Genomic DNA, 21,824 nt, shown 5'->3' on the forward strand with positions numbered 1-21,824 from the left:
TCCGGTCAGTGTTTCACCACACAGACTGGAATGTGTTCCGCGACACAGATAACATTAATGTCTACACGGAGACAGTGCTGGACTATGTTTGTACTAGGGTGAAAGAAACAATCCCCACTACCAAAATGAAAGTTTACCCAAATCAAAAACCCTGGGTAGACAAATCCGTCCGTGAAGCTCTGAGAGAGCGCACCAAAGCATACAACGACGGCCTAGAGGCAGGCAACATGAATGACCACAAGGTGGCGCGATACAACGTAAGGAGGACAGTGTCAGAGGCCAAACGACGCTACAGGGATAAAATTGAACTCCAGTTTGAACAAGCTGACTCTAGAGCTATGTGGCAGGGGCTCAAAACGATGACAGACTACAAAGGCGCCTCCCTCAAACTGAACAGTGACATCTCCTTAGCAAATGACCTCAATACCTTCTATGCGAGGTTTGATGCTGGTAATAACAACACCAGCTCACAAGCCTCGGCAATGGGGGGGGGGGGGTCGGCTGCTGATGGAGGCGCAGTGTTCAGGGTAACAGAGCATGAGGTGAGGCGGACCTTTAAAAAAGTGAATATCAGGAAGGCAGCAGGTCCAGACGGCATCCCCGGCCGCGTCCTAAAAGTCTGTGCCGACCAACTGGCCCCAGTATTCACTGACATATTTAACCTGTCCTTAGAACAGGCTGTCATCCCCACCTGCCTGAAGAAGTCCACTATTATCCCTGTACCCAAAAAAATCCAAGCCTGCTTGCCTCAACGACTACCGCCCTGTAGCTCTCACCTCCATAGCCATGAAGTGCTTTGAGAAGCTAGTAAAGGGCTACATCTGCTCCTCCCTCCCCATCAACATGGACCCCCTGCAATTTGCATACCGCCCCAACAGGTCCACGGAGGACGCCATATCCCATGTGCTGCACACAGCAGCATCACACCTGGACAAGAGGCAGGGGAACTATGTGAGAATGCTATTCATCGACTACAGCTCGGCATTCAATACCATAGTCCCCTCCATACTCATAGCCAAGCTCAGGGACCTGGGCTTGGGCTATGACCTCTGCCAGTGGGTCTTGGACTTCCTGACTGGCAGACCCCAGGTGGTGAGAGCAGGCAACTGCACCTCCTCATCCATCACCCTCAACATAGGGGCCCCCCAGGGCTGTGTTCTGAGTCCCCTCCTCTACTCCCTGTACACACACGACTGTGTGGCTCAGCGGAGTAGCAATACAATCGTCAAATTTGCTGACGACACAGTGGTGGTGGGCCTGATCTCTGCCAACGACGAGAGGGCCTACCTGGAAGAGGTCAAGGTCCTGGCGGGATGGTGCCAGGAAAACAGCCTCTCCCTGAACGTCAGCAAAACAAAGGAGATGATTGTGGACTTCAGGAGGTCGGGGGTCAAGGACTACAGCCCCCTCAGCATCGACGGGGCACCGGTTGAGAGAGTCAACAGCTTTAAGTACCTCGGAGCCTACATATCCGAGGACTTGACATGGACCACACACATTAACAGTGTTGTGAAGAAGGCACGACAACGCCTCTACTTCATCAGGCGCCTAAGGAAGTTCCAAGTCAGCCAGAAGATCCTTAAGAACTTCTACTCATGTACAATAGAGAGCATCTTGACCGGCAACATCACCTCCTGGTTTGGGAATAGCACTGCACAAGACCAAAGCAGACTACAAAGAGTGACACGTTCAGCCGAACGCACAATTGGAGGGGGGCTCCCCACCCTCCAGAACATTTACTACAAGCGTTGCAAGGGCAAGGCTAAGAGAATCATTAAAGACTCCAGTCACCCGAACAACTGCCTCTTTGAACTGCTGCGGTCAGGCAAGCGATACAGGAGTCTCAAGGCGAGCACAGAAAGACTCAGAAGAAGCTTCTATCCCCAGGCCATCAGGCTGCTAAACGAACAATGAATGAACACTACACAACAACAACCACCAAACGCACATAGCACACACATCCACACGCACACACTCACTTTAAACAAACACACTGTAGCACCCACTCCACACACTTATAGCACACACCCACTTTAAACAAACACACTGTAGCACCCACTCCCCACACTTTATATTTATGGATGAAGGATTGCACTACAACTCGTACACCTTACTGTAAATTGTACCTAAAATTGTACCTCATCCCATTTCTGCTTTGCACTAGATAGTACTGTACATTAGTACACTGCATAGTATTGTGTATTGTATATTATATGGTAACTCAGAACATTGTACATATGTCTATACCGAACACTGTGACCTCATTTTCTTCTTCTAAATTCATGCTATATTATGTTATTATGTTATTTGATACTATCTTGTCTAGCACAGTCTCTGGAGCGTAACAGTAAGAAGCATTTTGTATGAAAGTATTCTGTACTTCTGTATGACAACTATTAAAGAACTTGAACTTGAACTTGAAACTAACCTATACTGTAGCACTCACACTTTGATGAACATTGTTGCTCAGCTGATAGAGTTGTGCCCTTCCTGATGGCTTGTCGTACAGAACTTGTAAGTCGCTTTGGATAAAAGCGTCAGCTAAATGACTAAATGTAAATGTAAGGCCTGACACAGGCTGAAATAGCTTTATGCCTTGCTGTTACAGATAATTTCCCAAAAATGAGTTTTTATGCGTTTTTCTTATACGCAAGGGTAGACATGTACCATTCCATAGCACCTACACACACCATACTTTCTACATTTCTTCCTATATATACCCTGCATCTTTTTACAGAGGGGTTTGTTGATATATCATTCATAGCCTGATTTATAGTATATTTAGACCAAAAAACATGGCGAAAATAGATTTTATATGACTGTAGTCAGCATTTCCTGATTCATGGGATGATAAAAAGACATATCCACAATCCCTTCTGTAAAAAGTTCACTGTGTTATGTGTCAACATAATGAAACTATTTAAAAAATCTGGCATCATCCAATGTTGGTATTTATACCCAAACGTCATATGCAAATTAGTGCATATTTAATGAGGTAATGCCTATTTTGCACATATAAACATAAGATCTCAGAAAAGTTGTTATGTACATAACAAACTGGGAAAGTTTCATAGTAATATCTATTCAAATATTTGTTTTGCCTATTCACCTGGGGTGTCTCACCTTAACAGTACTGTATATTTGCATATCTTGTATGTCGCAAATGTAACAGTACTGTGTATACCTGTATGTCATGTACCCCCCTGAAATAAATTAATCCGATTTAATTTGTTTTCTCGTGAAAACTGAGCAAATAAAATGTATGAATGTACGGCCTCTTAGGGCTTCCGTACTGAACAGATAGAACAACATAGATTGAAGCCTGCATTTCTCAACCAAGGTGCCTTGCCTACCGTTTTGCTGTGGAAAGAGACAATACAGAGACAAACAATACAGACCCTCTCCCGTTGGCCGGCGGTGCACAGGCATCATCACCCTCACTTTCACAATTTCCCCGCGCGGAATTGTCTAGTTTTTTTTTATTATTATTTTTTTCAATTTATGTTCGAAATAAATAAACACATTCATTCAAGATATCTGGCCTCGCGCGGATCTCACAGCTGTGCCCGCACAGTGCAATACTCCAATTCAGCCATTAATGCGGCCGTCAGAGCGCGGCCCTGAGAGCGCCGCTGGGTCTGCGGCTCTGCAGCTGCATACTATTGCTCTGGTTAGACCACGCCCCGAGTGATTTGATTGGTCGAACGTCACCTCACGTCAAACCAGCTAAAGCGCAAACCAGCACGGATCCATCCGGGAGAAGAGAGTTGGTTGAAAATCAAGGAGCTAAAGCTAAAAACAAAAGCGTTTTTATTTGATAGTCTGTTATAATAAACGTCTTACCCATCTAGTTAGCTGACATTTTTTTTAAAACTGTACAATGGTAAAGGTGAAAGTAATCGGGAATGACTCCGATTTCCAGCCTGAACTAGCGGCTGCCGGCTCCAGGCTCGCCGTAGTGAAGTTCACCATGGCCGGGTAAGGCTAAACTCGACTCCCAGGCCCAGGGCAGGGCCTCCAAGCCGGCTGTTTGTTAGTAGCAGTAAGCTAGCTAGCTAGTTGACATCTCCGATCTACTTCCCATTATGTCGCTGAACATGCAGTGCATGATGTAAACCTATGTTATAATGTGTTCCCCAACATTAACCATACTAGCTATTAATGTTAGCCAGTTTGCTGTAACAGCACCACGTTTAGATAGCTAGATCGCTAACCTTGCTAGCCATGACATAGCAGTATTAACGTGAGAGACTAGCTCGCTGGGTGATTGATTGGTTGAAAAGTTTATTAACAGATTGCAGAATGGGTACAGTACAGCTCAATACATACAATTGTTAAGGGGATGCAGACCAGAGAAAGACTTTCGTCTTGTTTACATCAGGGTCCCCCATTTTCAATTCATCATAAATGAGTGAGATGTCCTTAGCTTGTTTGGTTTGATGGGTTGCTACTTGCTAGTTAGTTAACTAACACAGCTATGTCCGTATAATTAGCCCGAATGGTCAGATCAATTAGGATAACTGTGAAAACTGAACGCGAATTGTGTTTTGTAAGCCGATAGCTCATCATAGTGTTGCTTTGGCAGCAGGGCTATAATCTCACTGCATGATTGTTGTTTGCTAACAGTGTGACTCTCTTCTTCCTGACTCATCAGGTGTCGGCCTTGTGCCAGAATAGCCTCTGCGTTCCACACGTTTAGTAACAGCTATCCACAAGTTGTCTTTCTGGAAGTAGATGTTCATGTCTGTCAGGTAAGTGTGCTGTGTTGCTGCTACTGTCATGTGAAACCTTAAATAACAAAGGAAGTGAAAGTGATGCGACATGATGCTACGTACATACTGGTATTTTCATAATGGCAGATCTGGGGCTCTGAAACGTCTTCATCCTTGGGCCCAAAGGGAGCAAAGTGAAGTTTACTAGGGTGTCCAGGGGGATTAAAACTTAGACCACCCCGGTTTATGATTGTGTACCATTGGCTATCAGGGAAATTACACTGACAAGTCTTTAGGTCCATACATTGGCAGTGTCATACATGCAATTCAGGTATCGGAATGTGTTTTTGCAACTTTTATTACTTTCCGTCACTGTTGTGCTTGGTCCCCTCTTAAAGGTAGGATCTGTAATGTCATTGAAATAGTGACATCCAGGCAAGCGATGACAACATGGCTTGAATTTCAAGAGGTATATTGGCTATTGCTGGCCAAACTGTGGGCTTTACCAAAAAAGATCTGGAAAAATTCACAGTATAATAAGTAGCTAAATTCAGGCCAAAACAACAAAGAAAACAAAGCTCAATACCAAGCTGGGCTCTTTTGCCTTGATGTGGTCGCTGTTTGATGGCATTGCAGATTACACCTTTAAGTAAGACTGAAAACTGTGGTTATCTGTCATTATTTACAATTCTGATGCATCAGAGGATTCCTGGTACGCAGTAGTGTTTGTGCTCTTCAAAATATAAGTCCCCCAGCACGTCTGTCCAGTTCTACACCGGTTCTGAAGAGCAGAACAACTGTTATGTGTGTATTATGTTGAATTAAAATCAACAAACTTATTTCTTTGGGTGGTGTTTTCACTCCTCTTCCCCGCCTGTTTTGGTGGTTGTAGAAACTGTAGTCTAGTTAAACCAGGGTGGCACGCAATATAATTTAATACAATAACCCAAGCCGGTCTTCCTGTTGTTGGAGGTATTCAATGGAACATTATAGGAAATTCACTCATATTTCACTGAAACCTGACATTAAAGTATCGTCTCTTCCTTTTTCTCTTCTCCCTTCCTGGGTCTTTTCCGTCCCCGTGCTCCCTCTTCTCTTCCAGGCGACAGCGGCCGCCAACAACATCTCCGCCACACCGACGTTCCTCTTCTTTCGGAACAGAGTGCGTGTGGATCAGTACCAAGGAGCGGACGGCTCCGGGCTGGAGGAGAAGATCAAACAGCACCTGGAGAACGACCCGGGAAGCAACGAGGACTCAGACATTCCAAAGGGATACGTGAGTTCTGCTGCTGCGCCCCCCCCCCTCCCAGTCGCCCAGTCACTGATGCACGATATGTTTTCCCTTGTTTTTACCGGCACCAACAATGTGTAGTGTATTGAGAGGGGACCATATTAACTGTTACGCCGCTGAACGCCATGCTGGGTACAGCTTGCTAACTAGCCAGGTGGCATCACAGTCTGTTAACAGCAGGAAATGAAGATGGAGAAAGAGAGACTGGAGATGTTACATGGTAGCAACGTGACCTTCGATTAGTACTCGAATAGTTCCCAGTGACTATCTAATATTATTACATGGCGTTTTAACATTCGCCAAAATGCTTGATTGTGATTGGTCAATAGCGCTCGGTTGCCCTTGACAGCCATCAGTTATTTCTTGATAACGGACCGCTGCTATGGGCAACGCGCAATAATGACTGCTGATACGGGTAACAGAGCGCTATTGACCAATCACAATCAAGCATTTTGGTCGCAGACAGTCACGAAAGCTAAGCTCAGCATATGCACAGCTGCACTCATCAGGTAATCAGACCACACACCTGCTGGCTGCCGGCGACGACAGAGGAGCCACAGAACAACTGCGTCTGCATTTGATCTCGTCTTGTCGATGGTATAAAATGAATTAGGTATATTGTTAGTAAGTTAGCCATGTAATAAGCGGGATAATGTATACCTATACTCGATCATTGTCGCAAATTAATTGACCTTCACTGCGTTTAGAACACCTCGGCGCGGCGCCTCGGTGTTCTAAACTCTGTGTCGGTCAATTATTTTGTGACAATGACCTCGTAGCTATACATTATCCTTACTTAATTTTGTTCAAGTTTTGCCCATCCCTACTATTGGCATCAGGCCACGTGAGCGGATCGGCGCGGCCGAGAAATCCGCTCTTCGCTCTTTAAAGCTTGGTCCGCTCCGCTAATCGCTCATGTTGACCCCGCCCCCAAGTCGCTCTCCGCTCCCTCACCGCTCACCTTGAATCGAGCGCTCCCCGCGCCAGATCGCTCGGCTTTTTTTTATTTATTTTTTGGAGCATGGTGTAAATTAGCTCAAACTACAACAGTCTACACCCCCTGGGCCCCTTAACAATTGTTTGTATTGAGCAGCATTGTAATTGTACCCATTCTGCAATGTTAAATAACGTTGTTTATCCATTCACTAGCTCTATTAAGCGATGATAGTTAGCCAAGCCACAATGCTATGGTCGCTGCCATTAACGTTAGCATGTAAGCTAACGACAACAACAATGGCGTCGATACTTTTCTAACAGGAGTGAGTGAAGGAGGAGGAGTGAAGCCTGAACAGGATATCACAGGTTCACCCTTCTCAATTCTCATTGGTTGAAAATGGCCTTCATGTTTGTACATCGCCATCTGTTGCTTTGGCATTGTACTACATGTATATTATTACATCAGTGTTAAACCACTGTGTGAGCGTCCCGGAGTGGATTGGAGCGGAGGAGAACTCTCGCTCCGGACGTCGCGCCGACCCATTTTAAAACCCACTCCTCGCTCACGTCAAAACCGCCCGCTCCGCTCACGCTCCGATCCGCTCACATGGCCTGATTGGCATCATACTAAACGTGGTTGCTTTTAAATATCCCTATTGTTTATTTGGAAGATTCTCTGTGAACGCCGGTTCGTGCGGCCTAAGTGGTTCAGGGGGACGGAGTGAACGCTCTCTCGCCACAGCAGTGACAATCATTGCCCTGCGGTGACACCATCCGCATTGTTCCATAATTATAGAGGTGCGCCACTCCACGCTGAAGCCCTGCTCATACCCTACGTGCACAGTCACACAGGCCGCCATTGATTTAGTCAGGTTGCACATCCAGCAGAAAGTGTACATTTTACCCAGGAACCAGGGATGTCCCGACAGGACGGTTCGGAGTCGGAGCCGATCACAGCATATTTGAATTGATCTGGCTCTCGACTATATTAAGCCAAATGAAATTCACATCCCTTTTTCTTTAAAAAAAAACAAATTAAAACCATTAAAGGAAAGCTGTGATGTATGCCATTTCTTTCTTTTTCTTTAAGCAGAGCTATTCAATGACCAAGCATTACTAACTAAAATACACTTGGAAGTGTGCAGCTGTATATTCTAGGACAATACTTATGTCAGAGTCGCTCATTATTTCCGTTCTGTGTTTTCCAGATGGACCTCATGCCTTTTGTGAGCAAAGCCGGCTGCGAGTGTCTCAACGAGAGTGACGACTGTGGCTTTGACAGCTGCTTAACCAAAGACGCCACCTACCTGGAGTCTGACTGTGACGAACAGGTAGGTTTAGCCAATCAGGTTGAGGAGGACACATTCTTATTATATCATGACTTCCCTGGTGGAGTGTATAAGTGCCAATAAAAAACACTCCAATCACAAATATGTCTCAGAACAAATCGTGAATATTAACGAAGATGTGAGAAAGCAGATCCGTGAATAGCCACATGCTTTTCTCTAGGTGGTGGTGTGTTTGATCAGTTCACATCCTGTTCATGGATAGATAGATAGAAACAATAGTCGAATAATCATGCTCTATCTACGCTATCTTGTCTTTTTGAATGAAAGGAACTAAAACTGAATTGCCAGCCTCTCTCCACGTTTTTACCACAGACGGGTTACGTTTAGTCTTAACCTGTTAAGTCTTAACAGTTTAAGTAAGTTCACCACAGACCACATGTTATAAGTTCAGTGTCACTTGGCAATGAATCGTTAAGGTCATGGCTTCTCAGATTTGACATCACCACCAGTTCCACGGTGTAAAACTTCCACATCTGCTTTTGTCGGTTGCCTGTGGGTGAAGCTGGTTGCCTGTTGCACTGTGGGCCATTTGGATGTGTAAGAAGAAAGTAATAATAATAAAATATAGCCGTTGGATCTGAAATTTCATTGAATAGTGTTTGCAAACCCGTGGTGGTGGTTTTAACAGCATTTTCTATGAAACTACAATCCTGTGATCTCTTGATTTCAGTGTAATATACCGGTGTGAAGGCTATATTTCTTCTTATGCGATATTGATTTGTCTCCTGCAGTTGCTGATCACCATAGCCTTCAACCAGCCCGTCAAGTTGTTCTCCATGAAGCTACTGTCCGCAGAATTCGGTGAGTCAAATTCACACCAGTTCAGCGTGTGCGTGGTTAGAACGAATGCTGACGAGACTATTGCCAAAGCATTGAAATGCAAAGAGTCAATATATTAGCCCATACATGTCGCTCGCTACCTTCCATCAGTAGACGCAGCGGGAGTGTAAAGGTACATCGATTTAGATTGATTCAAAAGGTAATGATCCAATTCAATCCATGTCATGTACATATACTGCATCAGTTCAGACTGTTGGTGTATTGTAAGAGAAATAGGCAGTTCAGAGTACTCAAGTTTCTTTAATAGTTGTCATACAGAAGTACAGAATACTTTTATACAAAATGCTTCTTACTGTTGCGCTCCAGAGACTGTGCAAGACAAGATACGTATGAAATAAAATAACATAGCAAAATTAGAAGCAAAAAAAGATGAGGTCACAGTGTTCAGTTTAGACATATGTACAATGTTCGATGCAGAATAGACGTAGTTGCCATACAATATACAATACTGTGCAGTGTACTAATATACAATACTATATAGTGCAAGGCAGAAATGGAGAATGGGACGAGGTGCAATTTAGGTACAATTCACAGTAGGTGTACGAGTTGTAGTGCAAATCCCCCATCAATAAATATAAAGTGTAAGTGTGTTTGTGTGATCTAAAGTGTGGAGAGTGGGTGCTGCAGTGTGTTGTTTGTTTGAGTGAGTGTGTGTGTGTGTGTGTGCTGTGTGCATGTGTGCATGTGTGCATTTGATGGTTGCCGCATAGTGATTATTGTTCGTTTAGCAGCCTGATGGCCTGGGGATAGAAGCTTCTTCTGAGTCTTTCTGTGCTCGCCTTAAGACTCCGGTATCGCTTGCCTGACCGCAGCAGTTCAAAGAGGCAGTTGTTCGGGTGGCTCGAGTCCTTAATAATTCTCTTAGCCTTCCCCTTGCACCGCTTGTTGTAAATGTTCTGGAGGGTGGGAAGCCCCCCTCCAATTGTGCGTTCGGCTGAACGTGTCACTCTTTGTAGTCTGCTACGGTCTTGTGCAGTGCTATTCCCAAACCAGGAGGTGATGTTGCCGGTCAGGATGCTCTCTATTGTACATGAGTAGAAGTTCCTAAGGATCTTCTGACTGACTTGGAACTTCCTTAGGCGCCTGAGGAAGTAGAGGCGTTGTCGTGCCTTCTTCACAACACTGTCAATGTGTGTGAACTTGAAGAATCGTCTTCTTTTACCAGATTTAAAGAATCTGGCGAGTTTTCTTTCCAAGTCTTAATCGGAGCTTACTAATATAATTGCACTCTCAACCTAATTTTAGTTGTATGTATTTATTATTTGATAAAAATGTCGTCATGTGATTATGTCGGCTCTATCACAATAACAATTATAACAATAACAATCCGACATTATTATAACAATGTCGGATCATTGCCGCAAGAATTAAAATCCTATATTGCATTAACGCCTGAAATCATATTGTGTTGTGGTGGTTCCATCTCCAGCCCAAGCCCCGAAAGTAGTGAAGGTGTTTATTAACCTGCCCCGGTCGATGGACTTTGACGACGCGGAGCGGAGCGAGGCCACCCAGACCCTGGAGCTGTCGGAGGAAGACTACAAGGACGACGGGCTCATGTCCCTGCGCTACGTCAAGTTCCAGAATGTACAGAGTGTCACAGTGAGTTCACATTTAAACCCCTGCAGTTCAAAACACTGAAATACTGACCGCTTCCATTCATCGTACTAAGTGGGGTAATGTGGGCTGACTTTGGTAGGTTGATCAGTTGGGTCGCTGGGTTCTGTATCAGTTGAAGTGCCTTGGTGGCAGTAGTCAGTAAACCAGCTAGCAGTATTTTGTCAGGAAGGGGCGGATCCTTCTGACGTTGCTCAGAAAGAATCTGCAGGTTCTGGTGGTTGAGGCGACGTGAACGGAAAAGTCCAGCCGGTCGCCAAGGACCACACACCAAGGTTCTTGGCGGAGACCTGCACGCAGACCTGAGATGGGATTTACCTTTATCATGCCCCGCCCTCTTTTTCACGAGAAAGGGCAGGGCACAAGACGGGTCAATTAATCATGAAGAGGAATGCCTCATCTTCTGTTTACTCTGCATGATCATCTTGACACTGCAGAGAAGAGTCGTCTCTCTTGCAACAAGAAACAATTACTCTGCATGATCATCTTGACACTGCAGAGAAGAGTCGTCTCTCTTGCAACAAGAAACATCGTCTCTCTCGTGTCCCGCTGAGTCCCAACTTCAATGCACCCTTTGTGTGCAAGTGGCAGAATGCTTGTAGTGGTATTTGGTACAGATATTCTCTGGCTTTACTTCCACAGAACAAGTACCGGGTCAGGTCCAGCTTTTCTCTTGAGTGGTGAGATGGGCCTGAGTTCTTTGAACCCCTCCACTTATCTGGCTGGATGTTTTCCCATAGAAAACGAACCCAGACCTGCTCGATATACATTTTGAGTGCAAAGACTACTTCTAGGGACACTTGGGACGTTTAGAATTGTAGTTTGTTATCACAATTCACCAGATTCTTGTCATATTGTGGAGAAAAGTCTCCACATTTGTTCTGGAGTTTCCCTAACATGGAATGGAAACCATGGGGCACAGCTAGCAGCAGGGTTCCATAGGTTGTCATTATGCTCTCATGTCGTGCTCTGGTTGGGATTTCTTTCCACCCTGTTCCCACCCAAGGCAATAGAAAGAAACCCAACCTGAGCATGACCTAGTAGCGAAATGGCTGCTGTGTGAATGTGGTCATTTGCCACTGTACAGTCAGTATTTCCACTGCCATTGAGACATGTCATTTTTTTTATGTGTTTCAGTCATCTGAAATGAATTCTACATTGAAAGACATCAGTTCCTAAGCGGTTAGGGTTTCTGAGGTTCTCTGTAATGTAATGATTCATTGGCCCCAGTGTTTGAAGTTGCTGTACAACAGGTGTACAAATGATTTTTGATTAACGCCAGTTTTTCTTATATATATATAATATTATATACTATATAACTGATGATTTATATTTACAGAACTTCCATTTATGCCTCTGTTTTATGGTGTAATTCTATGCCAATAACACACCTCAAGTTCAATTGATGCAGTGTTTCCAGATGGAAAATGTTAAATTATCGTCCCAAAGGCTTCAAACGTTTTCTGTGGAAAATTAGCTTTTTCTGTATTATCATACAGAGGGCAAAACACATCGTATAGAGGGTAAAATGATTGTACAATTACGATAATTATCATACATCTGGCAATTCTGCATCTGATGGTGGAAAACCAGAACTACAGCAAAGCACTGCAGTAACTCAACAGAGGCTCAGAACTACATGTTTCAGCAGAGCACTGCAGTACCTCAACAGAGGCTCAGAACTACATGTTTCAGCAGAGCACTGCAGTAACAACAGAGGCTCAGAGCTACATGTTTCAGCAGAGCACTGCAGTAACAACAAATAGGCTCAGAGCTACATGTTTCAGCAGAGCACTGCAGTAACAACAGAGGCTCAGAGCTACATGTTTCAGCAGAGCACTGCAGTAACAACAGAGAGGCTCAGAACTACATGTTTCAGCAGAGCACTGCAGTAACAACAGAGGCTCAGAACTACATGTTTCAGCAGAGCACTGCAGTAACAACAGAGGCTCAGAGCTACATGTTTCAGCAGAGCACTGCAGTAACAACAGAGAGGCTCAGAACTACATGTTTCAGCAGAGCACTGCAGTAACAACAGAGAGGCTCAGAACTACATGTTTCAGCAGAGCACTGCAGTAACAAGAGAGGCTTAGAACTACATGTTTCAGCAGAGCACTGCAGTAACAACAGAGGCTTAGAACTACATGTTTCAGCAGAGCACTGCAGTAACAACAGAGGCTCAGAACTACATGTTTCAGCAGAGCACTGCAGTAACAACAGAGACTCAGAACTACATGTTTCAGCAGAGCACTGCAGTAACAACAGAGACTCAGAACTACATGTTTCAGCAGAGCACTGCAGTAACAACAGAGAGACTCAGAACTACATGTTTCAGCAGAGCACTGCAGTAACAGAGGCTCAGAACTACATGTTTCAGCAGAGCACTGCAGTAACAACAGACTCAGAACTACATGTTTCAGCAGAGCACTGCAGTAACAACAGAGAGACTCAGAACTACATGTTTCAGCAGAGCACTGCAGTAACAACAGAGGCTCAGAACTACATGTTTCAGCAGAGCACTGCAGTAACAACAGAGGCTCAGAACTACATGTTTCAGCAGAGCACTGCAGTAACAACAGAGAGACTCAGAACTACATGTTTCAACAGAGCACTGCAGTAACAACAGAGAGGATCAGAACTACATGTTTCAGCAGAGCACTGCAGTAACTCAACAGAGAGACTCACAGACGCACTCTGCTGTTAAGTTTTATGCCTTGCTTACGGTCGATACTCTCTGTACATGAATATGAATGAGAGGCTCATCTTTTTCTTCCCAGTTGTTCATCAAATCCAACCAAGGAGATGAGGAGACAACGAAAGTGAACTATCTGACCTTCATAGGGACCCCTGTACAGGCCACCAACATGAACGACTTCAAACGGGTATGTTTTAACCTGAGCAAGCCAGGTTCCCCTTATCTGACCTTTTATAGGGACCCCTGTACAAGCCACAAGCATGAATTGAAAACGTCAAAGATGTCTCTGGAATGTACCAAATCTGTGTAACTAATGGTATCCAGAAATAGCTGGAGCAACTTATTGGACTCAATTGAGCATGTAAACAGGGAGCGAAATTAACTTTTTGACTCACCGTCCAGTGGCGGGTAGATGGGAAGAGTCTACCCGCCAAGCATATTTCTTACCTGCCAAATTTTTTTTGATTAAAAAATATATATATATATATTTTATATAAAAATTTTTTTTAAATAAAATATATATTATATAATCATACTTGTAGTTGTATTATCTGCGAGACATCGCCACCAAAGTCAAAATGCTTGCTATCTGCAAACAGCTCCACTGTCTGTGTGTATACTTGAGTAGCCTCCAGCTCCAGCAAGGATTCTCCGGCCCTGCAGCTAGACCCTATATTCAGCTAGACCCTACATTCAGCATGCAAGGATTCTCCGGCGATGCAGCTGGACCCATTTATAACGTTACGGTTATGTTGTCAAATCACATTCAACATGCCCTCAGCTAGAATACGCATTCAATCAATGTTATAAGACATTGATATCAGGAGCTATCTGTAGCTACTGCTAGCCCGGTAGATAACGTTAAGACAATTTAGTTTACTGGGACAGATCGATCTAGCGTTAGCTAACGCGAGCTAGCTAACGAGGGAACGGAGGTTTTATGCACTCGAGTAGACTATTGCTGGAGCATTTGTTGATATCAGTAGCTAGCCAGCTAGATACCGTTAGTCAATGCGTTAGCACTAGATGCTGCGGGCGAGCTGCTACCATTCTGGGAGCTTAACGTTAGCACTAGATGCTGCAGGCGAGCTGCTACCATTCTGAGAGCTTAACGTTAGCAGTGGCACTAGAGCTGCGGGCCGCTCTGTGTTGATACGAGCAGAAGCCAATAGTATCCCGCTGCAGGGGGCTGGCCCGGCTGGGCGGATATGACTCGTTGCCACGTTTTTTTTCAAAATAAGAATATCATACGAACCGAATGCTGCTAACTGCCGGAGCCATCGATATTATGACTAGCTGCGCTTGGGCCGGAAATGAGACCCGCACAGATCTTCAAAATAAGAGTATCATTATGAACTACACGTCTACACGCCACACGGCGGGCAGGGCTCTCAGTGGCAAGCGCCAAAGGTAAAAACTGAGCGCCCCTGGCGGGCGGCGGGCTTTAATTTCGCCCCCTGCATGTAAATGGTCATTATAGGTAAATAACATAATGTCAAACCAATCGACACTCGAAATAGAGATTCATAACATAATCATTACATATTGGATAAGGAAAGATGAATAAAGATTCCGTTAGAAAACATTGGTGCTGGTCCAGTGTCCTGGAAGATTTCAATGTCCTGGAGAAATGGGAGTGGTTCCTTGTCAAATCTTATGTGTATCGAGCTTAAGAACAATTGATAGATTATATAAAGAATGACATCAGCAAGGCATGTTGATTTATAATAATCTTTATTGAAAAGTTGTCGATTTTTGCGTATACATTTATATTCCAAATAAGTCCCTAGACTCGCGTGCATAACCCAAAGTCGGAGTGTCGGGACTACTTCAGCCATAATGTTGTTGACTGAAGACTGAAGACAGTTGCCTGTGTTGTTGAGTCCAGTTAACACTTTCAATGCCCACCACGTGATAACACGTGTTATCAGCCCGACGCCTGAATGCCCACCACGACAATTAGTGTGTTATTTTTTTATTAGCGATCTGAATTCATATTTCATCAACCGAGTCTCCCGTTGGTAAACCAGCCCCATCAGGAGCTCAGATGTGAAAAAACCACCCCCTATCGTCTCCCAGATGGTAATGCACCCTTTTGGAATGGACTCAATGAAAATGGATGAGAAAAGAAAAATCCGGAATCCACATTTTACTTCTCAGGCATTTAACCTGAGCCGATCGGATTCATTGTGGACCCTCAGAACAGCGTGGAATACATATGTCCAGTATGCAGCGTTGGATCAATAAAAGCGATCGATTTTTGGAATGGCGATCAGGAATTGGAATGATCTTTTTGGAGAACATCTGATCTGAGGTAAGGAATCTATTTTACAAGTCTTGGGATAATCAGAGTTGTATTCGCTGAGATCTCAGCGTTCGCCCTATGTGTGTTGTGTCTCTGTGCGTGATCGCTTTGAGGAAATCAGAGAATCGATTTTTCAGATCGCCTATATAGCATGCATACGTACACATATACTATCGATAATCTAGCGTTTATTTGAAAACGATTCATAAATAGGCAGAACAATTACAACGTTTTTGTGTATGCCAGAATATTCCAGTACAGGGCGTTTATCATGGAATCTTTTTATTTTCCTTGAAAACGAGGGCTTTTCAAAATGCTATAAAACGAAAATGAACCGATAAAAAAACAATCCGCTTCGACAATGTTGACTGGAAAACGAGTCATTGATAAGCGACGGGCAGATTAGACACATAGCCATAATTTAAAACATAGATTAGGCGTTATTAACGCTAACATTGAAGTGGATGGTGGGCATTCAAGCACTAAATCGTGCGCCCCCTGCTGGCACTGAAAGTGTTAAAGGGGCACTTCACCAAAAAACAATGCTGATTACACGTGCACACACACACACACACTTACACACACTTACACACACACACACATACATAATCTCACACACATCCAAAAACTAAAGTTTTGCACACATTCATTTAGTTTGACAGTTATTGAGAGTAAATTAGTTTGAATGTGGCCACCATTGTTGTCATCGAATCCTTGTGTTGTGTGTTAATTGTTCATTAATCCATGAAATGTTGTAGATGTAAAAAAAATAGCAATAGTTTTATGGGGACACATATGTGTGCACAATGTTTTGGATGCGTGTGAGATTATGTGCAAACTAAATCAGCATTGTTTAGTTAAATAAAGATGTATATATATCCATTTCAGTCTTTGTTTTTGTATAAGTGAATGATAGAGAAATTAGTCTTCAGTTGCCACTTCTCTGTCCAGTTCAGCACCGCGGACAGCTCCGAGCCACATCTCCACTGTGTACTGAAACGGAAAGAGAATCCTCTCTCTGTTGGCACACTAGAGGGATCAAGCAGGCTACCGTGGACCGTTTGGCCCACTTTGGAGAGATTTAAATATATCAAGACATCAACAGATTTTCCTGTTAAAAATAAAATGTAATTATCGAATAATGCATCTGCATCTCAAATGATTCTTAACCCTTTCACTACCACTATTTCACTACCAAAGGTGAAAGTGTTAACCTTCTGTATTGTCGCAATGAAAGGGTTAACCATTTGGTAGTGTGGCAGTGAAAGGGTTAAGGTTCCCGGCTTTGTAATGGTGTATAGCACTTGTGGCACTACTGTATGTGCCACCTACTGTTGACTCCCCAGGACCCAATAAACCCCCCCCCAAAAAACGACTTGGACTCCAGAGGGATAATTATCTGACTGTGGGGTCAAAAGTATTAAATTCATAATTCTTAATTGAAAGGTATTAAAAAGTCATACATTTAATTTGCATATTAAACTTTTTTTGGCGGGGGGCAAGCCCGACTGTCGGGAGATTAAATCCTATTAAATATATGAAATGTTTTTGTATTCAAGTTGTTTTCTGGAGCTTGGTGTGTCTGGCGGGAGCTTGTATGGAACATGCAATAATTAAAATTGGCGTGCATGTGTAGCCGCCAATACAGTGTCTGTGTTTTAGTTTTCTTCCTAATATGGTCATGAAATTGGTATCAAATGTTGCTCTAAGTGGTATTAAAAAGGTCTTAAAAAGTCTTACATTTAAACAAAATGCATTTGTAAACCTGAGTCATGGAGATCTTAATTCTAGACAATATTACAATGTGTGGAGTGGCTACGTTAGACACGGGTCTTACGTAGGTGATAGTTTGAATTCCCATTCATTCCCTCGTAAATTCTTTCCATAGACGAGGTTGCCTTGCCTTCGGTGTCTATAAACATAGAGTAATATTTCCTACACACCAGTAGTGATGCACAATTAATAACTGTGCTAGAGCAAGTAATTAGTAATTTTAGTTCAGTTGCCCTCAAAAGTACCGTAAAGTGTTGAAGTCCTACACTTATCATAATACAATTCCTTTTGTGCTTCAACCTGCAATATAGCCAAACCTGGATGGATGTGGCACCAAAACACCACCACCACACTGCCACAAAATAATTACTGTACACAGTAAACACTGTTTATTATTTTTGATACATTTTATTATTATTATTAATTGTAATTGTTTCTTGTACCATAACTGCTCAATGTGGTTCTCTGAAGTTTCTGCACACACACAACCCCCTAAATGAAGTTCTGCAATGTTATATTTACACAAAGAGAAGAGTATTAAAACTTGAAACAATCTTATTAAAAAAAAAATCTTTTTGGAAATGTACCCCAATTATTTTAAGGTATTATTGCATGTGAAGTTATATTTCAGAATCGCAATGTGATATTTAAATGGTGTATATGTGTGTATATATATATATATATATATATTTATGTATGCTATTCGTCATTGTGGTTCATTAGCTGTACTCATGGTTTGTGTTGTTTAAATGCAGGTTGTGGGGAAGAAAGGAGAAAGTCACTGAGCAGGAGGAGGAGGAGGAGGAGAAGAAGAGGAGGAGAAAGGGGAGGCCATCTTGCTGCAGATTCCTCCAAGGACTTCCCTCTGCCAAACACACACACATGCAAGCACGAGAATACACACACGCACACGCACACACACACGGTCCTGTCCAGCTGTCCCCCATCGTGCTTCAAATGAATTCTCCAACCGAGGAGACCCATTCTAAAAAAAATAATTTTTATTGTAATTCAGAAAGAAAAACACTGTAAATAAACAACAATCCTTTTTCAAAGGCATGTGCGTCATGCTTGTTTCTTTCCGCCGTTGTATTTGTAGCTAGGATGCCTACCTGTACACCCTCATACAGTTTTTTTTTTTTTTTTATTATTAATATAAATTAAAATTGTATTCAATTTCTTTGGGTATTTCAGGTGTTCATCACACATACAACTCTATTTCAAATAGATTATCATTTTCCTTTAAAAATGATTGCCTTCCAATTATTTCCTAGTTTTGTGTGTGTTATCCTCTCTCTGTATGTACTGCACACTGACTCCACTGTAGCTTAACAGATTATATTGCTACATGTGGTGGTGAGACTGAGCGTCCAGGGTTTTAGGGTCTAAAGCTGCTGGAACATAGCAGGAGATTTCCCTTTGCTCAGATTACATTGGGAGACTTGCCAAATGCATCTGAGCAGTAATATATTCAATGAGAGTACAATTTTATGTTAAAACTGTAATACATATTTCATGAATTCATTATGTTATGAATGATGTGCCTTAAAGTATAGCTAGAAATACAGATGCATGCTTTCTTAGAAATTATTATAATTATTAATATATTATGTTGCAACATGTGCAACTTTTCCCCTGTACATCCTAGGTATTTCTACCCACATGGTAGATGGGTTGATTTCTACCAGTATATTGTCTAGTTAAAACTGAATCATTCTGCGCTGTGGGAATATGAGTATGTATAGTGTTAGTGTTCATATTTAAGGCCATGTGTATGAGTGCAGAATTTAGACTTCACATCCTGCTCTCTTCTGTGTCCCATGAGGATCACTCACTGTCAATTTCTTTGCTGTGAGGAATGTATTTGTAAGCATCATACACTAGAGTGGTTACTCATAGTTTTTATATCTGTAGGCATTTTCTATTTCCTTGTAATGGCTCAAATTAAAACAAAAATAGGACTACACCTTGCTGTAGTTCTCCAGAGGTGTGATGTAATATCCAATGTGACCACTTGGTGTCGCCAAAGCCTTTCCTATAAGTGTTTCTTCGCTGCATTTTCTTCATTTTCTGTTCCACGGGGCTCCTGCTTTTTCTGAAATCCTCCGTTAGTAGGTTACGCAGGCGGCACGGTGGGGGACGTATTGTGCCCCCTCTGTTTTTCATCCCGTTTAGATGCACTCCAAGTCCACGGACGAAAATGTGACCCGTTTCCAAATGCCAATTTCCCATGGCCATTTTTAGGATTTTATTATATAAACCGACATTGATTCTTCACTATGGGCCTGAAATGGTGGATCAGGCTGGTTATTAGATTTATATTTGAAGACATTTCATCAACCATAATTTGATATAAACAGGTAATTCTACTGTAATAAATCAATACAAGGATTGTTACATATTTTGGGATAAAAAAGTGGAGAATGAGGAATTTTCCTCATTTCTTGTTTCTTTTTTAAGATTGAATGTTTTCTGGACACAAATTAATTTCGAATGGATTCCAGTTTTTTGGATTTACCACGTTTGATCGCTGTTGTCCAGTCCTGCCAGTCACGTCAACAGTTATTAGGAAATAAAGTATTTTAAGATATTGTACCAATTATAATTTTAGATCTGAGATATTCTGCTTCTTTCACTATATTGCTTGAAGAAAATGGTTTCACATATTTAGAACGTTTATTTGCTTAAAGATTAATTTGATATTATTAAATATCCTCATCAATATTACCATAGCAGTTTTTATTTAAAACATAATTTGTAAACACATAGGGACAGGATGTCATTGGCAGTTCTCTGATACTAATACTTTGTATCTTACCTCAGGTCCGAGCACAGAGTTAGCTGATGCTGATGACATTATGTTTACCAAATAATTGCATTCTGAAATTAGATAGATGGATGACAATGTACTTACAAGGAATAGGTGTTTATTCCCTTAGGTAATATATACAATTTGTAAAAATGTAAATTCAATTAAATATTTAAAAATAATAATAAAAAGTATATATATATTTATATTTGGTACTCTGTTATCTGACACCCATAATAATCCAATCGTTTCTTTTTCACAAATATCTTTTTAGGTTCAACATAAAAAAGAAAAAAAAATCAAGATATCAGCAAATCACGAAATCAGGACATTTGGGGACCAAATGAGGACATGTTAGACATCCTGATTTAGTTTGACGAGCTACTGCAGTGTCACGGTTAAGGTTAGGGTTAGGATTAGGTTAAGGTTATAGGCTTCGTTACAGAATGAATGTAATATCCCCATAATTCATATAAACATAAGTGTGTGTGTGTGTGTGTATCTGTGTCCGTGTGGGGAAATGTGTGACATATGCCACTTACTGTGATCTTACAAGATAATCTCCACTGTGAAGTGTGTTTGTGTGCACATATGTCCGTGAGTCGTGCGTAAGTGTATAGTGGAGATGAAGTGTGTAACATATGTTAGGGCCATATCATTCCACTGGCTAGGTTAACCACACCATAAAAAAAACTGTAATGTTCCTGCATCGCAATATCCCCTCCCTGCTTGCCTCTCTTAATATACCCGCTGCCTAATTATAGAGGTGGAGGAGAGGACAGGGGGGAACACACGCCAGGGTGCGTCGGTGATTCAAGTCCCTGGAACTTGGATGAAAGGGCTCAGTACGGGACCCATCCCGCAGAAAGATGGAGGGAGAGAGAGAGAGACTAGATGATGATGATGATGGAGAGAGGAGAAGTGAGAGATAGAGATGACGTGAAAGAACGAGGGATATGGGGTGAGAGAGAGAGAGAGTTGGGTGGCGGCCATGGGCTCAGCTATGATGATGTGATGCTCATCTGGGCGGGAGCTTGTGCTGTGCTGTGCATGTGCTACGGATGTGTATGTATACGGCCCATGTTGGTCAAGTGGACCGCCTGATGTTGGGATCTGAAGCCACTTTGATACCGCAGGCCTATTTAACAGCGGTTTGACCCCAGTTAAAAAAAAAAGGGGGAAAAGAAAAAACATGTGATGTTCCCCGCGTTTTATGACTTGCCCAGAGAGACATCCTGTAGTCCAAAAACCCTCCCGCGTGCAGATCCGGACCGGGCTTTCCCATAACACATGTCGGTCCAAAAGGAAGCGCAAAGATTTAGGTCTTTTGAGGGAAGTGGAGGACTTGTTCCTCTGTTTATAGGCCCACTAATGCAGGGGGATAGATGCAAGGCGAGGGGGGGCACTCTGCTACGTTCCTGTGGCTGTCTGGATAGAAATAGGGCTTCAGATCAATGAAAGAATGCAAGGAAAGAAGGAAGAAACAAACTAATGAAG

The 21,824-nt window shown here is 42.7% G+C and overlaps 1 protein-coding gene across 1 annotated transcript; it reads left to right on the top strand.

The window, feature by feature from the left end:
- The first annotated feature begins 3,736 nt into the window (after positions 1-3,736).
- Positions 3,737-18,577, top strand: txnl1 (thioredoxin-like 1). The gene is made up of 8 exons (XM_084324334.1): positions 3,737-3,978; positions 4,655-4,751; positions 5,815-5,988; positions 8,148-8,270; positions 9,020-9,089; positions 10,558-10,730; positions 13,523-13,627; positions 18,274-18,577. Exons 1-8 carry the CDS (start codon positions 3,881-3,883, stop codon positions 18,301-18,303), a joined length of 870 nt encoding a protein of 289 aa, XP_084180460.1. The 5' UTR covers positions 3,737-3,880; the 3' UTR covers positions 18,304-18,577.
- The last annotated feature ends 3,247 nt before the right edge of the window (positions 18,578-21,824 follow it).

The sequence above is a fragment of the Notolepis coatsorum genome (genome assembly GCF_963971535.1).
Source record: "Notolepis coatsorum genome assembly, chromosome: 11".
Lineage (NCBI taxonomy): Eukaryota > Metazoa > Chordata > Actinopteri > Aulopiformes > Paralepididae > Notolepis > Notolepis coatsorum.